The sequence below is a fragment of the Oncorhynchus nerka genome, linkage group LG10 (genome assembly GCF_034236695.1).
Source record: "Oncorhynchus nerka isolate Pitt River linkage group LG10, Oner_Uvic_2.0, whole genome shotgun sequence".
Taxonomy (NCBI): domain Eukaryota; kingdom Metazoa; phylum Chordata; class Actinopteri; order Salmoniformes; family Salmonidae; genus Oncorhynchus; species Oncorhynchus nerka.
Genome location: NC_088405.1, coordinates 21,088,427 through 21,111,859, shown reverse-complemented (window position 1 = coordinate 21,111,859; position 23,433 = coordinate 21,088,427). Strand labels below are relative to the sequence as shown.

Genomic DNA, 23,433 nt, shown 5'->3' with positions numbered 1-23,433 from the left:
GATGAAAGGTGGAGGAAGAGGAGTAGAAACCCAGAAAGAGTGACTTACTTGTTCCCTCCCACCAGGCTTGGAGATTCCTGTCCATAGTCCCGTTGAAGATCCTAGAAGGAGGCATATCACAATTACAGGACTGTTTCTGAAACACGACGACACACAGTCAATGTGGAAAGGCACCATGGCTGAGGTTACCTACTGTACAGCATCAACTATATTAAGAGCTGAGACACATGCATACACACAACACCTACAACCACTTAGAGATCGTGTGGAGAGAGACGAGGCTGAGTGTGGTGTAACCTCAATGACTCCCTGGCCACACTGATGACACTAATGAACAGGCCATCCAGGACGTTACAGGACCTTGACTCTGTGAGAATAACCTCAGGGGCTGGCAAGGCTGATGACACTATAGGTCAGAGGTCACCACTGCAGTGGTGCTTAGAGAAAAAACACTGAAATATAATAGTTTCTAATTATGAAAGATGTTTCTAATGTGCATGTGCGATATAAGTAAAGGGATATGACAGTATTTTGCACTATGGAACACACACACACAGATGAGTATGTTATGTGAGTGATATGAATGGAAAATATACTGTATAGAGGTATCTCAGCAGAATTAGCTGCAACGGTATGGGCGAAGGGTGACGTGTGTGTGTGTGTGTGTGTGTGTGTGTGTGTGTGTGTGTGTGTGTGTGTACTGCATCAATGTGATTGACTTTACTGAACAGTATCATTACGGGTAGGGTTGCACATTTTGGGACATCTTCACATGGGATGATTTCACTGAACAACAAAAGAAAGGGAATATTGAATGATCCCCAATGATCCATCGCATCTCCCAAAAACGTTTTCAACATATATCTGTAAAATGATAGTCTAGAAACTAAAGCTTTGGTGGTCTTCCTCTCAGACTTCCATGTCTTCTCCCTGGACCTCCTCAATGTCCACCTCTTGAACATCAGACTCCGAGGCCTCATCTTCAAGGTCACTTTCCAACTTTGTTGAGGATGGCTTGTTGTCAGGCTCAAAAAGTCTCAAATTTGCCCGGACGGCCACCAATATTTCAACCCTTGTATTGGTCAGCCTGTTGTGTGCTTTGGTGTGTGTGTGTGTGGGCTTCAGGCAGAAGTCTTCATGCTTTTTGATGGATTTCAGAACTGCAGTTTCCTCTGCTTGGAGCAACAGTGAAGTGGGCAGGGCAGTACGGATTTCTTCTCTTACATCTGCAAGCAGAGTCTGAACATAAAACAGGATGGTATTGTCTCCCTCAATCCGTGTAATGGCTACTGCTATAGGTTTCAGGAGTTTTAGGCTTACCACTCTCTCCCAAAATACATCATCCAGGAGGATCCTCTTGATGAGGCTGTCCATATCGGCAGACTGTGATATGGCCATTGCTTGGAGAGACACCTTCCCCTCCAGGAGACTGTCAAAAATGATGATGACACCACCCCAACGGGTGTTGCTGGGCAGCTTCAATGTGGTGCTCTTATTCTTCTCACTTTGTTTGGTGAGGTAGAGTGCTGCAATAACTTGATGACCCTTCACATACCTAACCATTTCCTTGGCTCTCTTGTAGAGTGTATCCATTGTTTTTAGTGCCATAATGTCCTTGATGAGCAGATTCAATGCATGAGCAGCACAGCCAATGGGTGTGATGTGAGGGTAGGACTCCTCCACAGACCAAGCAACCTTCATGTTCGCAGCATTGTCTGTCACCAGTGCAAATACCTTCTGTGGTCCAAGGTCATTGATGACTGCCTTCAGCTCATCTGCAATGCAGAGACCGTTGTGTCTGTTGTCCCTTGTGTCTGTGCTCTTGTAGAATACTGGTTGAGGGGTGGAGATGATGTAGTTAATTATTCCTTGCCCACGAACATTCGACCACCCATCAGAGATGATTGCAATACAGTCTGCTTTCTCTATGATTTGCTTGACCTTCACTTGAACTCTGCATCCAGCAAAATAGTAGATAAAGCATGTCTGGTTGGAAGGGTGTATGCTGGGCAAAGAACATTCAGAAATCTCTTCCATTACACATTGCCTGTGAGCATCAGAGGTGAACCAGTTGCATAAACAGCTCGATCAAGACATTCATCAGCATTTCTCTGACTACGTTCCTCCATTGAGTCAATAAACTTCTGATTCAAGGAGGACCATGAGCTGTTGCTATCGATAAGGTGTCGGATTCATCATTTTCACCTCGAATAGAAGTAGAGGGACTTTTGTCAGAGATTGCTTGTTGTGCGTGCTGAGGGAATTTTATGAACTTGGCCAGATGATTCTGCATCTTTGTTGCATTCTTCACATATGATTTGGCACAATATTTGCAAACGTACACAGCTTTTCCTTCTACATTAGCTGCAGGTAAATGTCTCCACACATCAGATAGTGGCCGTGGCATTTTCCTGTCAAGATTATTTTAAAAATGAGTAAATAAAAATCAAAGACAATTCCATGTACAGATAAATAGTTAAGCAGTTAGATTAAACAACTCCTTTGTAAGATAAAAAAAGACGTAATTAAACATATATGGAAACAGGTGAATTAACACTCCTCAGTTAGCAGGCTCAAGCAAGCTAAAAATTCCACATGGTAGCAAAAACTAACTAGCAGAAATTGTTAACAAGTTAGAAATGATTTAAAACACACTTTGCTGTAGGCTACTATTTACTAGTTAACAAAAATCATGTAATGTATGTCATATAAAATATTTTCACCTCACCCAGTATTGTAATCAAAATTGACCAGAATGCATGTAGTCCTTGGCTCAGATAGTGTAGTGGGGGCTCAATAGCATGGCATTAGTGTGCAAGATCTTGAGAATCAGCTGTACATGTGATGGAAGAGTGCACTGCTCATGTGATGGAAGAATGCACTGTTCATGCAGAGGGTTACAATTCTATTGAATTGGGGATAGTTTAACCAAAATATGCCACAAGACCTAGAATTGCCTTATGTGTATCCCACAAAAAAGGTTCACTGTTATAACATAGCGTTTTTGATGAATTTAGGAAAAATTCCCCAAATTCCAGGGCTCAACTTCCCATGGAAAATGTCCGGAAGAAATCTGGAAGTTTACCAGAAAGTTTCCGACCCTTTGCAACCCTAAATGCGGGTCCCTCAGATCAGAGGACATATCGATTTTACCGGTATTCCCCCTTCACAGCTAAGTGACAGACTGTGACTCCTACGGACCAACACACCGCAAACTGACAGCCATACTACATTAGGCCAAAGATAGCTCAGCTAACATATTCTTACTGATGCTAACAAACTGACAGCCATACTACATTAAGCCAAAGAGAGCTCAGCTAACATGTTCTTACTGATGCTAACAAACTGACAGCCATACTACATTAGGCCAAAGAGAGCTCAGCTAACATATTCTTACTGATGCTAACAAACTGACAGCCATACTACATTAGGCCAAAGAGAGCACAGCTAACATATTCTTACTGATGCTAACAAACTGACAGCCATACTACATTAGGCCAAAGAGAGCTCAGCTAACATATTCTTACTGATGCTAACAAACTGACAGCCATACTACATTAGGCCAAAGAGAGCTCAGCTAACATATTCTTACTGATGCTAACAAACTGACAGCCATACTACATTAAGTCAAAGAGAGCTCAGCTAACATATTCTTACTGATGCTAACAAACTGACAGCCATACTACATTAAGTCAAAGAGAGCTCAGCTAACATATTCTTACTGATGCTAACAAACTGACAGCCATACTACATTAGGCCAAAGAGAGCTCAGCTAACATATTCTTACTGATGCTAACAAACTGACAGCCATAATACATTAGGCCAAAGAGAGCTCAGCTAACATATTCTTACTGATGCTAACAAACTGACAGCCATACTACATTAAGCCAAAGAGAGCTCAGCTAACATTCTTACTTATGCTAACAAACTGACAGCCATACGACATTAGGCCAAAGAGAGCTCAGCTAACATATTCTTACTGATGCTAACAAACTGACAGCCATACTACATTAAGCCAAAGAGAGCTCAGCTAACATATTCTTACTGATGCTAACAAACTGACAGCTATACTACATTAGGCCAAAGAGAGCTCAGCTAACATATTCTTAGTTATGCTAACAAACTGACAGCCATACTATATTAGGCCAAAGAGAGCTCAGCTAACATATTCTTAGTTATGCTAACAAACTGCCATACCCTGCTGCCTCAGTCACATCAACAAATCCCCCAGTATTCATATGAGGGAAAGAAATGAGGTCTAACGAGTTAAACTGTGACTGTGGAGTCCGTGGTCTGAGTCAGCAGTAATATTTGGCAGAAGGAGACAGGGGGGACTGGTAATGGCAACGTAGGGCTTGATCTGTTCCCGCTCTAATAGGCCATGGCCTCAGGGGTCCAAGTCAGTCACACAGGTTTTCCCTATGAGGAGGTTCATCCATCTCTCTGCTGTACAGAGACATCCCTCTCCCTACAGTACAGTCGTGGCCAAAAGTTGAGAATGACACAAATATTAATTTCCACAACGTTTGCTGCTTCAGTGTCTTTAGATATTTTGTCAGATGTTACTATGGAATACTGAAGTATAATAACAAGCATTTCATAAGTGTCAAAGGCTTTTATTGACAATTACATGAAGTTGATGCAAAGAGTCAATATTTGCAGTGTTGACCCTTCTTTTTCAAGACCTCTGCAATCCGCCCTGGCATGCTGTCAATTAACTTCTGGGCCACATCCTGACTGATGGCAGCCCATTCTTGCATAATTATTGCTTGGAGTTTGTGGGTTTTTGTTTGTCCACCCGCATCTTGAGGATTGACCACAAGTTCTCAATGGGATTAAGGTCTGGGGAGTTTCCTGGTCATGGATCCAAAATATCGATGTTTTCTTCCCCGAGCCACTTAGTTATCCCTTTTGCCTTATGGCAAGGTGCTCCATCATGCTGGAAAAAGCACTGTTCATCACCAAACTGTTCCTGGATGGTTGGGAGAAGTTGCTCTCGGAGGATGTGTTGGTACCATTCTTTATTCATGGCTGTGTTCTTTGGCAAAATTGTGAGTGAGCCCACTCCCTTGGCTGAGAAGCAACCCCACACATGAATGGTCTCAGGATGCTTTACTGTTGGCATGACACAGGACTGATGGTAGCGCTCACCTTGTCTTCTCCAGACAAGCTATTTTCCGGATGCCCCAAACAATCGGAAAGGGCATTCATCAGAGAAAATGACTTTACCCCAGTCCTCAGCAGTCCAATCTCTGTACCTTTTGCAGAATATATATATGTTTTTCGTGGAGAGAAGTGGCTTCTTTGCTGCCCTTCTTGACACCAGGCCATCCTCCAAAAGTCTTCACCTCACTGTGCGTGCAGTTGCACTCACACCTGCCATTCCTGAGCAAGCTCTGTACTGGTGGTGCCCCGATCCCGCACCTGAATCAACTTTAGGAGACGGTGCTGGTGCTTGCTGGACTTTCTTGGGCGCCCTGAAGCCTTCTTCACAACAATTGAACCACTCTCCTTGAAGTTCTTGATGATCCGATAAATGGTTGATTTAGGTGCAATATCTGGCAGCAATATCCTTGCCTGTGAAGCCCTTTTTGTGCAAAGCAATGATGACGGCACGTGTTTCCTTGCAGGTAACCATGGATGACAGAGGAAGAACAATGATGCCTCTCTCTCTATACAGTTTTTCCTCCATCCGACTCCCTCATTACAGTTTTTCCCCATCCCTCCATTCCTCTCCCTCTATACAGTTTTCCCCCATCCCTCCATTCCTCTTCCTCTATACATTTTCCCCCAGCCCTCCATTCCGCCCTCATTACAGTTTTCCCCCAGCCCTCCATTCCTCCCTCATTACAGTTTTCCCTCATCCCTCCATTCCTCCCTCTATACAGTTTTTCCCCATCCCTCCATTCCTCTCCCTCTATATAGTTTTACCCCATCCCTCCATTCCTCTCTCCATACAGTTTTCCCCCATCCCTCCATCCCTCCCTCATTACAGTTTTTCCCCCAACCCTCCATTCTCCTCTCTCTCTGTAAATGTTCTCCTCCATCCCTCCATTCTGCTCTCTTTATACAGTGTTTCCCCCAACCCTCCATTCTCCTCTCTCTCTGTAAATGTTTTCCTCCATCCCTCCATTCTGCTCTCTTTATACAGTTTTTCCCCCAACCCTCCATTCTCCTCTCTCTCTGTAAATGTTTTCCTCCAGCCCTCCATTCTGCTCTCTTTATACAGTGTTTCCCCCAACCCTCCATTCCTCTCTCTCTGTAAATGTTCTCCTCCATCCCTCCATTCTGCTCTCTTTATACAGTGTTTCCCCCAACCCTCCATTCTCCTCTCTCTCTGTAAATGTTTTCCTCCATCCCTCCATTCTGCTCTCTTTATACAGTTTTTCCCCCAACCCTCCATTCTCCTCTCTCTCTGTAAATGTTTTCCTCCAGCCCTCCATTCTGCTCTCTTTATACAGTGTTTCCCCCAACCCTCCATTCCTCTCTCTCTGTAAATGTTTTCCTCCAGCCCTCCATTCTGCTCTCTTTATACAGTTTTCCCCCCAACCCTCCATTCTCCTCTCTCTCTGTAAATGTTTTCCTCCATCCCTCCATTCTGCTCTCTTTATAGAGTTTTCCCCCAACCCCCCATTCCTCTCTCTCTGTAAATGTTTTCCCCCAACCCCCATTCCTCTCTCTCTATAAATGTTTTCCCCCATCCCCCATTCCTCTCTCTATAAATGTTTTCCCCCATCCCCCCAATCCTCTCCCTCTAAACAGTTTTCCCCCATCCCTCCATTCCTCCCTCATTAGTTCTCCCCATCCCTCCATTCCTCTCCCTCTAAACAGTTTTCCCCCATCCCTCTCTCTCAAGAGCCTTAGATATGTGGTTGAAGACCATCCATTTCAAATAACAACCAACATAAGACCAGAATAACAACAGAAACAGCAAATGAGGCGAAGACGGCTTCACAGACACAAATTAACAAACAGTTACTGACATCCATCAAACTTAGACACTCCACGAAAGAGACAAGGCAAACTGAAAGAGGACATTTAAGCGTTAAGAAGAAGAGAGACGACCCAGAAGAAGAAATGGAGAGATGTGGGAAAATACCAGATTAGATCTCGCCGTGTAGTACAGCTCTTCTGCACAGTCCAAAAAAGGGTCAGAGTCGGGCTGTTCAACAGGCAGAGTGAGAAAGACCCGTTAATTCAAAGTTAATGCCATCCAATCAGAGAAAGGGATTAAAGCAGGGGAGAGGATGGATAAGAGAGGTAGGGAGTGAGGGATGAGAGTGAGGGGAGAGAAGAGGGGTGGCCATGCATGCCTTATGAACCCTGCACTGAAACCTCAGCCAGGGGCGCATTCAGACAAATTTAGGAGAAAAAAGGACAGAGAATATGCTACACTGGGACATTTATAATATGGAAGACTTAAGATCAGAAATGCATTAATTGGGATTTAAACTTCAGCAGAGTCTCAGCTAATGGGGCCTATCTATGTTTCTTTTTCCTGTTACGGCACCGACACACACGGTTCAGCCACAGTTGTATCAGGGGGACACTGCAGGACCAGGCTACTCACCAGCTCATGATGGGGCTCTGTCTCCTTCCTCAACGGGGGGTCAAACTTCACCTGGCCAACTAGGGAGAGAGAGAGCGAGCAATAGAGAGAGAGCGAGCAATAGAGAGAGAGAGAGAGAGAGAGAGAGAGAGAGAGAGAGAGAGAGAGAGAGAGCGAGCGAGAGAAGTTTAACTGTACAGCTGCAGGTAGAGATAGATGAGTGAGTGTGTTGAGGTACTTTAACAGAGGAGTGTGTGTGTGTGTGTGTGTGTGTGTGTGTGTGTGTGTGTGTGTGTGTGTGTGTGTGTGTGTGTGTGTGTGCGCTCCTTCACTGCATGGTTTGAGGAGTCGTTCATCTGTGGAAGCTGAAAAGAGTAGATTATACTCATGCCAATCCTGACAGACAGAGGTTCACTAAACTGTGATTACCATGAACTCACAAAGAAATGAATGTGTCAGTCACTCCACACCACAGATTAAGCACACTGCCAATAACCACAGACTGATAAAAATGAATCCACCACAGCCACACAGAGTCAGCCTAATCCTAGACTAAAAAGCACATTCAATGGTGATTCTCCACTAAGCATGCTTTGTAGTCCAGGAGTCGGCTCAATCTGGGTCCGGGAAACTGGGTCCAGTCACACAGACACTTACAGGTGATCTCAGACAGCGTCTTCCCTTCCCTGGTGCTCCTGCTGGTGGAGCGAATCCGATGGGGAACAGACACAGGAGACTGTCAGGAAGAAAACAGAATTGAATACCTAAATATCCAAAACACATACATTACATACAGTTGAAGTCGGAAGTTTAGATACACTTAGGTTGGAGTCATTAAAACGCGTTCTTCAACCACTCCACAAATTTCTTGTCAAAAACTGTAGTTTTGACAAGTTGGTTAGGACATCTACTTTGTGCATGACACAAGTAATTTTTCCAACAATTGTTTACAGACAGATTATTTCACTTATAATTCACTGTATTACAATTCCAGTAGGTCAGACGTTTACATACACTAAGTTGACTGTGCCTTTAAACAGCTTGGAAAATTCCAGCCGTCATACCGCTCAGGAAGGAGACGCGTTCTGTCTCCTAGAGATGAACGTACTTTGGTGCGAAAAGTTCAAATCAATCCCAGAACAACAGCAAAGGACCTTGTGAAGATGCTGGAGGAAACATGTACAAAAGTATCTATATCCACAGTAAAACAAGTCCTATATCGACATAACCTGAAAGGCCGCTCAGCAAGGAAGAAGCCACAGCTCCAAAACTGCCATAAAAAAGCCAGACTACAGTTTGTAGCTGCACATGGGGACAAAGATCATACATTTTGGAGAAATGTCCTCTGGTCTGATGAAACAAAAATAGAACTGTTTGGCAATAATGACCATCGTTATGTTTAGAGGAAACAAGGGGAAGCTTGCAAGCCGAAGAACACCATCCCAACCGTGAAGCAACCGGGTGGCAACATCATGTTGTGGGGGTGCTTTGCTGCAGGAGGGACTGGTGCACTTCACAAAATAAATGGCATCATGAGGAGGAAAATTATGTGGATATATTGAAGCACCATCTCAAGATATCAGTCAGGAAGTTAAATATTGGCCGCAAATGGGTCTTCCAAATGGACAATGACCCCAAGCATACTTCCAAAGTTGTGGCAAAATGGCTTAAGGACAACAAAATCAAGGTACTTGGCCAGCTCTCCCGCTATCTCTCTCAGAATGACCTTCTTGATCCAAATCAGTCAGGTTTCAAGACTAGTCATTCAACTGAGACTGCTCTTCTCTGTATCACGGAGGCGCTCCGCACTGCTAAAGCTAACTCTCTCTCCTCTGCTCTCATCCTTCTAGACCTATCGGCTGCCTTCGATACTGTGAACCATCAGATCCTCCTCTCCACCCTCTCCGAGTTGGGCATCTCCGGTGCGGCCCACGCTTGGATTGCGTCCTACCTGACAGGTCGCTCCTACCAGGTGGCGTGGCGAGAATCCGTCTCCACACCACGTGCTCTCACCACTGGTGTCCCCCAGGGCTCTGTTCTAGGCCCTCTCCTATTCTCGCTATACACCAAGTCACTTGGCTCTGTCATAACCTCACATGGTCTCTCCTATCATTGCTATGCAGACGACACACAATTAATCTTCTCCTTTCCCCCTTCTGATGATCAGGTGGCGAATCGCATCTCTGCATGTCTGGCAGACATATCAGTGTGGATGACGGATCACCACCTCAAGCTGAACCTCGGCAAGACGGAGCTGCTCTTCCTCCCGGGGAAGGACTGCCCGTTCCATGATCTCGCCATCACGGTTGACAACTCCATTGTGTCCTCCTCCCAGAGCGCTAAGAACCTTGGCGTGATCCTGGACAACACCCTGTCGTTCTCAACTAACATCAAGGCGGTGGCCCGTTCCTGTAGGTTCATGCTCTACAACATCCGCAGAGTACGACCCTGCCTCACACAGGAAGCGGCGCAGGTCCTAATCCAGGCACTCGTCATCTCCCGTCTGGATTACTGCAACTCGCTGTTGGCTGGGCTCCCTGCCTGTGCCATTAAACCCCTACAACTCATCCAGAACGCCGCAGCCCGTCTGGTGTTCAACCTTCCCAAGTTCTCTCACGTCACCCCGCTCCTCCGCTCTCTCCACTGGCTTCCAGTTGAAGCTCGCATCCGCTACAAGACCATGGTGCTTGCCTACGGAGCTGTGAGGGGAACGGCACCTCAGTACCTCCAGGCTCTGATCAGGCCCTACACCCAAACAAGGGCACTGCGTTCATCCACCTCTGGCCTGCTCGCCTCCCTACCACTGAGGAAGTACAGTTCCCGCTCAGCCCAGTCAAAACTGTTCGCTGCTCTGGCCCCCCAATGGTGGAACAAACTCCCTCACGACGCCAGGACAGCGGAGTCAATCACCACCTTCCGGAGACACCTGAAACCCCACCTCTTTAAGGAATACCTAGGATAGGATAAAGTAATCCCTCTCACCCCCCTTAAAAGATTTAGATGCACTACTGTTCCACTGGATGTCATAAGGTGAATGCACCAATTTGTAAGTCGCTCTGGATAAGAGCGTCTGCTAAATGACTTAAATGTAAATGTAAATGTACTGGAGTGGCCATCACAAAGCCCTGACCTCAATCCAATAGAAAATGTGTGGGCAGAACTGAAAAAGTGTGTACGAGCAAGGAGGCCTACAAACATGACTCAGTTACACCAGCTCTGTCAGGAGGAATGGGCCAAAATTCACCCAACTTACTGTGGGAAGCTTGTGGAAGGCTACCTGAAACGTTTGACCCAAGTTAAACAATTTAAAGGCAATGCTACCAAATACTAATTGAGTGTATGTAAACTTCTGACCCACTGGGAATGTGATGACAGAAATCAAATCTGAAAGAAATCATTCTCTCTACTATTATTCTAACAATAAAGTGGTGATCCTAACTGACCTTAGACGGGGAATTTTTACTCTGATTAAATATCAGGAATTGTGAAAAACTGAGTTTGAATATATTTGGCTACAGTGTATGTAAACTTCCAACTTCAACTGTACATATACACACATCATCATCACGCACACATAACCCAACTCATAATGCTTGAAATTACAATAATGCTTAAATTAGTGTCATTCCTCAGTCCAATAACTGTACAGTAGTACTATTAAATCCTGTGCAAAATTCATCATCTAACAAAAACATAATTCAACCTCTCTCTGAGGGAAAAGGATAGTGCTGAGCATCCAAGAGAATCTACGGTCACTAAGATGTGTATATTTGAAGGGACTGAAACTGTTCTGATCTCTGACCCATGAGTCAGGGAAAATTAGAACAATGGCCCAGTCAGTCACAACAACCTCTCCGCCTCCACGGCAGCAACAGAACACAGCAAAGACAGACCACACTGCAAACAGGCAATTAAACCATGGCAACGCAAGGCAGCAGGAGATGTCTCAACAAAAACAAAAGATGCAGATCAAGGAGCTCAAATTCACACATCATCCATTGACTTTGGTGGAAGTTTCCTTTACCAGTCTTCTTGTGAGACCAAACACATACTGATATATACACACTACATATAGATAGAACCCTGCAGCTCGACCTCACCTCAGCATACCTAACAAGTTCTAATGACTATATGCATGTTCATGCACTACACCCACCCTTGGCCTAGCACATAGCCAGACAAATCACAAGCCTGTTAAGATTAGCTTTAACAAACCAATGTTCAAAAACAATAGAAGGAATGTTTAAGTTTAACTGCATGTAGCCAGCAGCATACCACCCTGCGCCAACAGCATACCACCATGCGCCAGCAGCAGCATACCACCCTGCGCCAGCAGCATACCACCCTGCGCCAGCAGTAGCATACCATCCTGTGCCATCAGCAGCATACCACCCTGCACCAGCAGCAGTATACCACCCTGCGCCAGCAGTAGCATACCACCCTGCGCCAGCAGTAGCATACCACCCTACGCCAGTAGTAGCATACCACCCTGCACCAGCAGCAGCATACCACCCTGTGCCAGCAGTAGCATACCACCCTGCACTAGCAGTAGCATACCACCCTGCGCCAGCAGTAGCATACCACCCTGCACCAGCATACCACCCTGTGCCAGCAGTAGCATACCACCCTGCGCCAGCAGTAGCATACCACCCTGCGCCAGCATACCACCCTGCGCCAGCAGTAGCATACCACCCTGTGCCAGCAGCAGCATACCACCCTGCGCCAGCAGCAGCATACCACCCTGCACCAGCAGCAGCATACCACCCTGCGCCAGCAGTAGCATACCACCCTGTGCCAGCAGCAGCATACCACCCTGCGCCAGCAGCAGCATACCACCCTACGCCAGTAGTAGCATACCACCCTGCGCCAGCAGCAGCATACCACCCTGCACCAGCAGCAGCATACCACCCTGCGCCAGCAGTAGCATACCACCCTGTGCCAGCAGCAGCATACCACCCTGCGCCAGCAGTAGCATACCACCCTACGCCAGTAGTAGCATACCACCCTGTGCCAGTAGTAGCATACCACCCTGTGCCAGCAGTAGCATACCACCCTGCGCCAGCAGTAGCATACCACCCTGCGCCAGCAGTAGCATACCACCCTGCGCCAGCATACCACCCTGTGCCAGCAGTAGCATACCACCCTGTGCCAGCAGCAGCATACCACCCTGCGCCAGCAGGAGCATACCACCCTGCGCCAGCAGCATACCACCCTGCACCAGCAGCAGCATACCACCATGCGCCAGCAGCAGCATACCACCCTGCGCCAGCAGCATACCACCCTGCACCATCAGCATGCCACCCTGCGCCAGCAGCATGCCACCCTGCACTAGCAGCAGCATACCACCCTGCGCCAGCAGCATACCACAGCAGCATACCACCCTGCGCCAGCAGCAGCATACCACTGCTGGCTTGCTTCTGAAGCCAAGCAGTTAGTCCCTGGATGGGAGACCAGACGCTGCTGGAAGTGGTGTTGGCCGTTGCTGGTGGTCGTTGCTGTAAGTGGTCGTTGCTCTAAATGAGAATGTGTTCTCAGTCAACATACCTGGTAAAATAAAAAATTGCCTATTCATGCCTAAAACACAATCTTCAAAATCCCACATGCAGATAGATTGAACAAAGTAAGTAACACCAACTCCATGAGTAGGGTTCATCGACAAGGTCCAGTCTACCTGAGCACACACAGATTGGTGTTAGTTAGTGCTCTGTTACTACAGGTACTGATCACCAAGGTACTGGTGCAGTTCTAATGCAGGCCACACTGGTACCTTCTTGGCAAAGCGAGGAGCTCGCCGAGCACCAGGGGTGATGGGAAGGAAGTGGCCCCTATACTTAAACTGAGGAAGGAGCAGAGAGAGGGATAATGGAGGAGAGAGAAAATATGTAGAACTCTGACAGTAAAGAGATCAGGACGATGGTAAGACCAATGAGGAGAGGTGTCAGTCTTCATCCTGCCATTTGATTGGATAAACCAGGAGCTGTAAAGGTTGGGGTGGTGACTGTACCTCTGGTTCAGGGTCGTCATCATCAAAGTCATTGTATGTGGTGTGGTCTGGGTTGTTGGCTTTGTCCAGCAGCTCGATGGCCAGGGTTCGACTGAGAGGCTGTGACACAAATGGATGCTGTGGACACAGGAAGAGGATGTGAGGTCACAGCCTACAGGATGGCCATTGCATTTCCACTTCTCTAAACTGGTAATCAATGATTGGCTGGTTAACATGTTTTCTTGACAGACACTGAAATCTAGTGTTTCCATTTAGACTGGGGGTACCTGTAATAGTTTCTCTGCTGTTGGCCTCTTCTTGGGATTTTTCGTCAGGGACAATTTGACAAAATGATGGAAATTATTTCCCCTTTCATAGGAGGAGACAGAACAAACAGATACATGTTAGAGCATTTATGATTGTAATATGAATTGAAAAACCAGGGGTTGGAACCTAAATTATTTTCTAATTGTTTCATTCTGAACAGAATCAAAAAGTTAGGGTTTATATTGTTCCTTTCTGTTCCTTTTGTATCCTGTGAAATCCAACAGTTTACATTTAGCTCATTTAATGACTTCACCAATCAGCGCACATAGAGCAGGCAAGCTGGTTGTTAACATGCGTGATGGACAGACAAGTGTAGTCTTTGGCGCAAGAAGCGGCTCAAATTTAGCAGGTGGGGAGAGAGCGAGAGAGGTTTGAGGAGGAGGCTTGAAGCACTGGGAATTAGAGATTGATATGGGAGTGAAAATGTATTAATATGTGGGCAATGTTTGTCCCGTAATTTTTTTCCCTGTACGGTCCTGATCCCGCAACAGTTCTATAACCCCAGAACTTTCCTGTCCCGTCCCGATAAAAATCACTCCCGTCCCGTGCTCATGTGGATGCAGAATTAGGAAGTATTGAAAATAATTTCAGTTCTGCAATATGCGACTGAGATGTGGTTGTCTTCCCTATTTCAGTTAAATGCACTGACTGTAGGCCTAAGTCTCTCTGGATAAGAGCATATTGTAAATGACCTAAATGTATATCGATTAAGGCTGGAGGATGAGGACAGAGAATCAAGCAGGATGGTCTGCACATAACAGCATCGGCATAAATCTGTAGCCTCCAGCTGAGCACTGCCCATATATGAACAGCGGCAGTACTGCATAAGTCAGATTGGGAAGGGGCTACAGTAGCCTAAACATGCACATACACTGACAAAAATAGATTTTTTATTTCCCTCTTCACAGCAGAAGGCACGGGTTTAGTTAAATACACGAAGAATTGGGCTTGACGGTAAAGTGAGTAGAGCAGGTATACTGCTTGAGGCTGCTTGTCCCACTCTCCAGTTGATAGCCTATTTGTTTAAACAGCAGCATTTCTTACAAGACATGTATTACTGGATCAAGGTGCGAGATTGAGCCGACAGAAGGGGGAAATCTACCATTTATTTTGTATTTATTTTTATTAAGTAAACTATATTAGGCCATGCCAACAGAGTTGGTGTTTTTACAAAATGCTCCACAAATGACATATTTATGCCCAAAAAACTATTCCTGTACTGCCCGTTCCTGTAGACTGTTGATCCTGTCCTGCCCCGAATTTCACAGAACTTCACTCCTGACAGAATCCCGCAAGACCCTCCGGAGTCCTGTTCCTGTGTCAAACTCTACTTGGCATCTTCAGACATGCATTATCTGAATTAGAGTCACAGATTTATACATGTGGCTTCTATGGAGGAACTTTGAATGTCCTTTGAGCTAGCTAGCTAACAAGATTGTGTGTGCAGAGTGGCACCAGAATTAATAAAACATAAAAAATAAAATATAAAATAAAATCTTGCCTTCTTGAAGTTTATAAATCCAACGTGAACCGTGATAACTAGGCCTATAGCAGGAACCCAGTTCCCTGTAGGTTTTCAATCCAACCCCAGTTGTAACTAACCTGGTTCAGCTTATCAACCAGCTAATTATTAGAATCAGGTGTGATAGATTAGGTTTGGAGTGAAAACCTACAGGACAGTAGCTCTCCAGGAACAGGGTTGGAGAGCCCTGGCCTATAATATCCTTAATATCTAGCATTGAAAAAGTTCATTCATTCTTCTCTAGTTAATAAAGAAAATCTCTCTCCCTATCTTCTGAGTCACGATTGCAATGTCAGTACAGTAGCCTATGCTTCAGAGGGGGGAGGGGCTACAGTAGCCTAAACATGCACATACACTGACAAACATTTTCAGCTTGCAGGCAGACACTGGAATATGTTTCTGAGTGACAGAGTGAGGACTTTGCATAGGCGCTTTGTTGCATTTTTTTGTGGGACTAGAGAAATGCCTGGAACGTAAAAGAACGTTCCCGTGTGTCTCAGTTGGTAGAGCATGGAGTTGTGGGTTCGATTCCCACGGGGGACCAGTACGGGGAGGGGGGAAGCATGAAAATGTATGCATGCACTACGATAAGTTGCTATGTATAAGAGCTTCTGCTAAATTACTAAAATGTAAATTAACCAGTTCCCAGCATTTGAAATAATGGTTCCATTCCAGTACTGATCACTTTCGTTCCGTTCCTTGAAAATGTTTGTTATTTTCCGGTTTTCGGTTCTGTTCCCTGAACAGTTTCCAATCCCTGCTATTCACAGAGGAGAACATGAACCCTTACCACTTCCCTTTGTCTTTCAATTTGGGCGGCTGGAAATTACTCTTTGTCATCAAGAAAAGGGCCCTGGAAAGTAAGAAAATAGACTTGGTTGATAGACCAAAAAGTACAAGAAATATCCAGCATCACATCACATTGTCAAGGCTTCTTTCACACATCCCCCAGCACACATACTACCTCATGGGGTGCAGGTCAAACATAGGAGGCTGCAGCTCGGCCAGCTCAATGGCAGTGATGCCCACGGCCCAGATATCACACAGCTGGTTGTAGCCTCCCTTCCTCTCCACTGCTGCCACCTCTGGAGCCATCCTGAGAGGAGGGAGAGGAAAAAAATAGGGATCAAAAAATAACAGTACTTAACATCAGTCATGTTAAGTGGAGTCATGTTAAATGATTGTGAGTCAATAATTCCAGCCATAACACTAATCATAACACTGTCCAGAGCAATATGAATGGCCTGTCACATCCTAAGATCAATAAGTCAATTAACCACACCATCATGTCAGAGCCCACCCAGTGTGACACCAAGGGGAGGGACCAGGGGTGAAGCTCACCAGTATGGCGTTCCAATGAAGGACTTCCTCTTAGCCAGCGTGGCAGTGATCTGTGCTGATACACCAAAGTCAGCTAAGGAGAAAGAGGGGGAATTGAGAGAAAATGAGCAAAAGATAAGAGGTATTGTGAGATCTTATTCTAATACAGTACGTAACTTAGGCTGTGTTTAGACAGGCTCTAGCCAGATCTGATTTGAAAAGATCTGATGTGATTGGCCAAAAGACCAATTAGTGGCAAAAAAATATCTGAATTGGGCTGCCTGTGTGAACGCAGCCTAAGTAGTCAAGGTGAGGCTTTGGGAACTGATATCTGGTTGAAGGGAAAGCAATGGTTTTCAAAGACCTTACCTAATTTCACATAGCCGTTGTCTGTCAATAGAATATTTGCTCCCTATGAGAAAAAGTTATAGGGTCAGGCAAAAAATAACCACACCAAACAAGGTTTGAAAGTCAATCGTCTCTACTTGAAAGCGCGCTTATTGCCATCATTGACATGGCATTACCTTAATGTCTCTGTGCATTTTGCCTTTGTTGTGGAGATAGTACAAACCCTGTAAGGAAGGGAGAAAACAACATATCACTAATTCTTAGTCAATCTGACCCGTAGATTCACACGTCAACAGGGGAACAAAAGGTACCTGGAGGGTTTCCCGTGACATATACGCAATCTGAGACTCGGACAGAGGCCCAGTCACTGGACAGGAGGGAGGAAGAGGGCAGAGTTTAAGAGCAAGGCAAAGTATCTGAAGCATTTCATACACACGTTTGAGATCAACACCAGATGTTTGTCTTACGAGTGCTATTTACTGTGCTGGCTGGCTGGCTATGACAGCTTAAGTGGGAGAGTGGAAAGAGTGTGGATATTGATTGTAACAAGCTTTCATCTATTGTGCTTTATGGTCTGTTTTTAGATTAAAACACAGCTATTCTATTAGGGTGACTGTGAGCATGGATGAATGCATAGGTCACCACAGTGTGAGTGACTTTGTGAATGTGGGAACGGGTGTGTGCTTGAAGAGACTATGTGCGCACGTGTGTGTTTGTGTGTGTGTACTACCGTGATAAATATCCTGCAGAGATCCTCCTCCGCAGTACTCCATGCTGATCCATAATTTATCTCTCCTGAAGGAGAAGGGACAGACCACAAGATAGCAAGACTGATGCTGTGAGTCATGCTGTCCCAATCAGACAAGTCTCGATTAGACCAAAGACAGACATTTTAGCTGTACTTTAAATTTTGCTCCATCCAAAACGACAACATAGTCAATATCATGCCTGAAATAGCTGTATCATTTGAGTCCAACTTCAGAGAGTTGTAATACTGTCTATCCATACCGGATCTATCAGTATGCCAGTCTTACCGGAGATAGCTGCCGAAGTAGGCCACGATGTTGGAGTGTTTGCAGTCCTTCATCACAATGATCTCCTGCTGCACCACCTCAAAGTCCTCACCTGTTAATCAAACAGTCAGTCATCTGATCAGTTACATGTTTAGGCCACAAAGCACTAGCCTGGTGGCTAGATCATGTTTAGGCCATAAAGCACTAGCCTGGTAGCTAGATCATGTTTAGGCCATAAAGCACTAGCCCGGTGTCCTAGATCATGTTTAGGCCATAAAGCACTAGCCTGGTAGCTAGATCATGTTTAGGCCATAAAGCACTAGCCTGGTGGCTAGATCATGGTTAGGCCATAAAGCACTAGCCCGGTGGTTAGATCATGTTCAGGCCATAAAGCACTAGCCCGGTGGCTAGATCATGTTTAGGCCATAAAGCACTAGCCTGGTGGCTAGATCATGTTTAGGCCATAATGCACTAGCCCGGTGGCTAGATCATGTTTAGGCCATAAAGCACTAGCCTGGTAGCTAGATCATGTTTAGGCCATAAAGCACGAGCCCGGTGTCCTAGATCATGGTTAGGCCATAAAGCACGAGCCCGGTGTCCTAGATCATGTTTAGGCCATAAAGCACTAGCCCGGTGTCCTAGATCATGTTTAGGCCATAAAGCACTAGCCCGGTGTCCTAGATCATGGTTAGGCCATAAAGCACTAGCCCGGTGTCCTAGATCATGGTTAGGCCATAAAGCACTAGCCCGGTGTCCTAGATCATGTTTAGGCCATAAAGCACTAGCCCGGTGTCCTAGATCATGGTTAGGCCATAAAGCACTAGCCCGGTGTCCTAGATCATGGTTAGGCCATAAAGCACTAGCCCAGTGTCCTAGATCATGTTTAGGCCATAAAGCACTAGCCCGGTGTCCTAGATCATGGTTTGGCCATAAAGCACTAGCCCGGTGGCTAGATCTGTTTGTGCTTTAGCCACATCCACGTGACATGTTGTTGTCATGCCATACAACGATAGAGAAGTTAGCTTAAGCATAAACAGACACGGCTACCAGGCCAACACAGCAAAGCATTTGTCGCAAGACACAGACACCAAGACATGAAATCTTTTCAAATTCAAGCAGATGGTAAACATGAAAGAACTTGTTTTGATCATCATTAGGCTGTGCGCAAGTGGAGGCTGTACACGAAATATATTGATGCAGAAATTGAAAGCAGCGCTAACTGCATCAAATCCAGCTATTTTAGAACACCTTCAAACACTGGGACATGTCTGAAAGAGCCCAGGCTTATATGAAATGACAGCACAGCTCAGCATGGATAAAATAGCTAAAAAGACAATCATTTCAGTGGCGTGCCAGCTTAAAAATATATCTTATTCAAATGTAAAAGTGACTGTTTCAGTTGCTTCATCTATACTGTAAAAGTGAAATCAGTGAGACTCTTGCATCCATCCACACTCAGAACCATCTCTGACAGATTGCTTTTGACAACATTAAGAATGGCTGTGGGTGAATATTGTAGAGTTGGCTTCTGCATACATAGGCTTAGCATACATAGGCTTACATAGCACTAGCCCGGTGTCCATGGATCAAGATGATCTTTGCACCCTTCGAGCTCTGACACCGAGGTGAAGGTCTACCTTCTGATGGATACCCTGGCTGTGGCTTTCAGGTTTTATCTGGGTGTTGAGCCCCTCAGATATGTGACTGTCGAAGCAAATTAGTGCCCTTCCTGACCCATACCGCGAAAGCAAATCTCTGTTAATATGGTAATGAGTCTGACCCAAGGCCCCGGCAGCTATATTGACAGGAAGTGTGGAAACACAGTGGACAAAAAGCATACAGCTGCAATCGTTCACGTAAGCCTTAAAAACAAGTTATGCATAAAGGTTCATCCCTTTCCAGTCACTAAAACCTGCTATGAATTCATGTGGGTCAATGGCCAAATGATTCATCCTTGCACAACTACCTATATCCTGCTAGCGCCCTGAGCAGGGATAGAGCCACACAGCTTGCTAAGTGCTATCACTGTCACTGGGACATGGTAGGCTAGGCTATATCATCCAGCTACACCAGTGTTTACACCTGGACGCTGCAGCATGACAGCTTGATTCTGCGTCAAAGATGGCCCTGATGGGTGACTTCTCCTCACGCAGTGGCGGGTATTCATGGATGCCAAGGGAAGTCGGGGTTCCCCCCAAAATATAGACCAAAAAGAAATAACCAAAAATGAATCTCGTCTCAGTGTTTCATAATTTTCCTTCAATTCGCAAGAGGCTGAATTGTATCTCACAGGAGAAAGCATCCGAACGGGCGAAACAGCACCCGTCTCCTTACGTGTAGACCATCTATACCTGCATTCGGAAAGTATTCAGACCCCTACAATTTTCCACATTGTGTTACGTTACAGGCTTATTCTAAAATATATAAAATTATGTTTTTTCCTCATAAATCTAGACAATAACCCATAATGACAAAGAAATAAATAAATAAATAATTTTGTGCAAATTTATAAAGAATACAAAACTGAAATATTACATTTACATAATTTTTCAGAACCTTTACTCAGTACTTCTTTGAAGCACGTTTGGCAGCGATTACACCCTCGAATCTTCTTGGGTATGACGCTACAAGCTTGGCACACCTTTATTTGGAGAGTTTCTCCCATTCTTCTCTGCAGATCCTCTCAAGCTATGTCAGCTTGGATGGGGAGCGTCGCAGCACAGCTATTGTCAGGTCTCTCCAGAGATGTTCGATCAGGTTCAAGTCCTGGCTCTGGCAGGGCCACTCAAGTACATTGAAACTTATCCCGAAGCCACGCCTGCATTGTCTTGGCTGTGTGCTTAAGGTCATTGCCCAGTCTGAGGTCCTGAGTGCTTTGGAGCAGGTTTTCTTCAAGGATCTCTCTGTACTTTGCTCCGTTCATCTTTCCCCTCGATCCTGACTGGTCTCCCAGTCCCTGCCACTGAAAAACATCCCCCCAGCATGCTGCCACCACCATGCTTCACCGTTGGGATGGTGCCAGGTTTGCTCCAGACGTGGAGCTTGGCATTCAGGCCAAAGAGTTCAATCTTGGTTTCATGGGACCAGAGAATCTTGTTTCTCATGGTCTGAGAGTCCTTTAGGTGCCTTTTAGCAAACTCATGTGCCTTTTACAGAGTGGCTTCTGTCTGGCCACTCTACCATAAAGGCCTGATTGGTGGAGTGCTGCAGGGAAGGTTCTCCCATAACCACAGAGGAACTCTGACCAAGGCCCTTCTCCCTCGATTGCTTAGTTTGGCCGATTGGCCAGATCTAGGAATTTAAGAATGATGGAGGCCACTGTGTTCTTGCAGACCTGTGTTCCCACTGGCCTCTGTGTTCTTCCCTTCCCCAGAAGGGTACCAAAACATAATCCTGACTCGGAGGTCTACGGACAATTCCTTCAACCTCATGGATTGGTTTTTGCTCTGACATGCACAGTCAACTGTGGGACCTTATAAAGACAGGTGTGTGTCTCTTCAAATCATGTTCAATCATTTGAATTTACCACAGGTGGACTCCAGTCAAGGATCATCAATGGAAACAGGGTGCACCTGGGCTCAACTTCGAGTCTCATAGCAACGGGTCTGAAAACTTATGTAAATAAGTTATGCAACTTATGTAAATCTGTTTTTTATACATTGGCAAACATTTCTAAAAACCTGTTAATGCTTTGTCATTATGGGGTAGTGTGTGTAGATTGATGAGGGAAAAAAACAATTCAATACATTTTAGAATAAGGCTGTAACGTAATAAAATGTGGAAAAAGTGAAGGGGTCTGAACACTTTCCGAATGCACTGTGTCTGTTGCCGTCTGTATGACACTGTCCTCCCTTGACAACAAAAAAAAGTATTAACTTCTTGCGGATCAGTGGGACGCTACCGTTTCGACAATTTCCGGTGAGCGCCAACATCAAATTAAATTGCGATAAATATTAAACTTTCATGAAATCACAAGTGCAATACATCAAAATAAAGCTTAACTTGTTGTTAATCCAGATGCTGTTTCAGATTTCAAAAGGGCTTTACGGCGAAAGCAAACCATGCGATTATCTGAGGACAGCGCCCAGCACACAAATGCATAACAAATCATTTTCAACCAGGGAGTTGCGACATGAAAGTCAGAAATAGCTATATAATGTATGCCTTACCTCGTCTTCTGTTGGCACTCCAAAAGGTCCCAGTTACATTACAAATGCTCCTTTTGGTCGATCAAGTCCTTCTTTATATCCATAAAAACTCAGTTTAGCTGGCGCGCTTCAGTCAATAATCCACTCAGTTTCCCTCATTCAAAATGCATACAAAATGAATCCCAAACGTTTACATTTACATTACATTTAAGTCATTTAGCAGACGCTCTTATCCAGAGCGACTTACAAATTGGTGCGTTCACCTTAAGACATCCAGTGGAACAGCCACTTTACAATAGTGCATCTAAATCTTTTAAGGGGGGGGGGGGGGTGAGAAGGATTACTTTATCCTATCCTAGGTATTCCTGAAAGAGGTGGGGTTTCAGGTGTCTCCGGAAGGTGGTGATTGACTCCGCTGTCCTGGCGTTGTGAGGGAGTTTGTTCCACCATTGGGGGGCCAGAGCAGCGAACAGTTTTGACTGGGCTGCGCGGGAACTGTACTTCCTCAGTGGTAGGGAGGCGAGCAGGCCAGAGGTGGATGAACGCAGTGCCCTTGTTTGGGTGTAGGGCCTGATCAGAGCCTGGAGGTACTGAGGTGCCGTTCCCCTCACAGCTCCGTAGGCAAGCACCATGGTCTTGTAGCGGATGCGAGCTTCAACTGGAAGCCAGTGGAGAGAGCGGTGGAGCGATACCACGTTACCAGTAAACTTATCCAAACAAGTCAATCAATGTTTATAATCAAACCTTAGGTACCCTAATACGCAAATAAATGCTCAAATTTAAGACAAAAAATCGTTATTGTCTTTACTGGAGAAAAATACCAAAGAACACGCTCTCATTCACGAGCTTGAAAACACTACAGCCAAAATGGGAGCCACCTAGAAAAACTACCATTTCTGGCAAATTTGTCTAAAAACCAGCCTGAAACTCTTTCTAAAGACTGTTGACATCTAGTGGAAGCCCTAGGAACTGCAATCGGGCACGATTTCGCCCTATTATCAAAGTGCCAGCCATTGAAATCAGTGGTAGGGTGAAAAAAAGTTTTTGGGGATGGTTTGTCCTCGGGGTTTCGCCTGCCATTTCAGTTCTGTTATACTTACAGACATTATTTTAACAGTTGTAGAAACTTTAGAGTGTTTTCTATCCAAATCTACCAATTATATGCATATCCTAGGTTCTGGGCCTGAGTAGCAGGCAGTTTACTATGGGCACGCTTTTCATCC

The 23,433-nt window shown here is 45.4% G+C and overlaps 1 protein-coding gene across 9 annotated transcripts in view; it reads right to left on the bottom strand.

The window, feature by feature from the left end:
- The window catches only part of LOC115134994 (mitogen-activated protein kinase kinase kinase kinase 3-like), a 76,632-nt gene that overhangs the window by 13,643 nt on the left and 39,556 nt on the right, over positions 1-23,433 (bottom strand). For 6 of the 9 annotated variants that reach the window (XM_029669146.2, XM_065023114.1, XM_065023116.1 and 3 more), the window contains exons 3-16: positions 18,084-18,174; positions 17,780-17,844; positions 17,361-17,416; positions 17,226-17,273; positions 17,071-17,113; positions 16,723-16,795; positions 16,346-16,477; positions 16,172-16,234; positions 13,820-13,901; positions 13,554-13,670; positions 8,207-8,285; positions 7,571-7,629; positions 7,100-7,162; positions 49-101 (exon numbers count right to left, since the gene is read on the bottom strand). In XM_029669146.2, coding sequence (XP_029525006.1) covers positions 49-101; positions 7,100-7,162; positions 7,571-7,629; positions 8,207-8,285; positions 13,554-13,670; positions 13,820-13,901; positions 16,172-16,234; positions 16,346-16,477; positions 16,723-16,795; positions 17,071-17,113; positions 17,226-17,273; positions 17,361-17,416; positions 17,780-17,844; positions 18,084-18,174 — 1,024 coding nt within the window. The remainder of the gene's footprint in view (positions 1-48; positions 102-7,099; positions 7,163-7,570; positions 7,630-8,206; positions 8,286-13,553; positions 13,671-13,819; positions 13,902-16,171; positions 16,235-16,345; positions 16,478-16,722; positions 16,796-17,070; positions 17,114-17,225; positions 17,274-17,360; positions 17,417-17,779; positions 17,845-18,083; positions 18,175-23,433) is intronic. The other 3 variants (XM_029669153.2, XM_029669149.2, XM_065023117.1) reach the window with 1 other exon arrangement.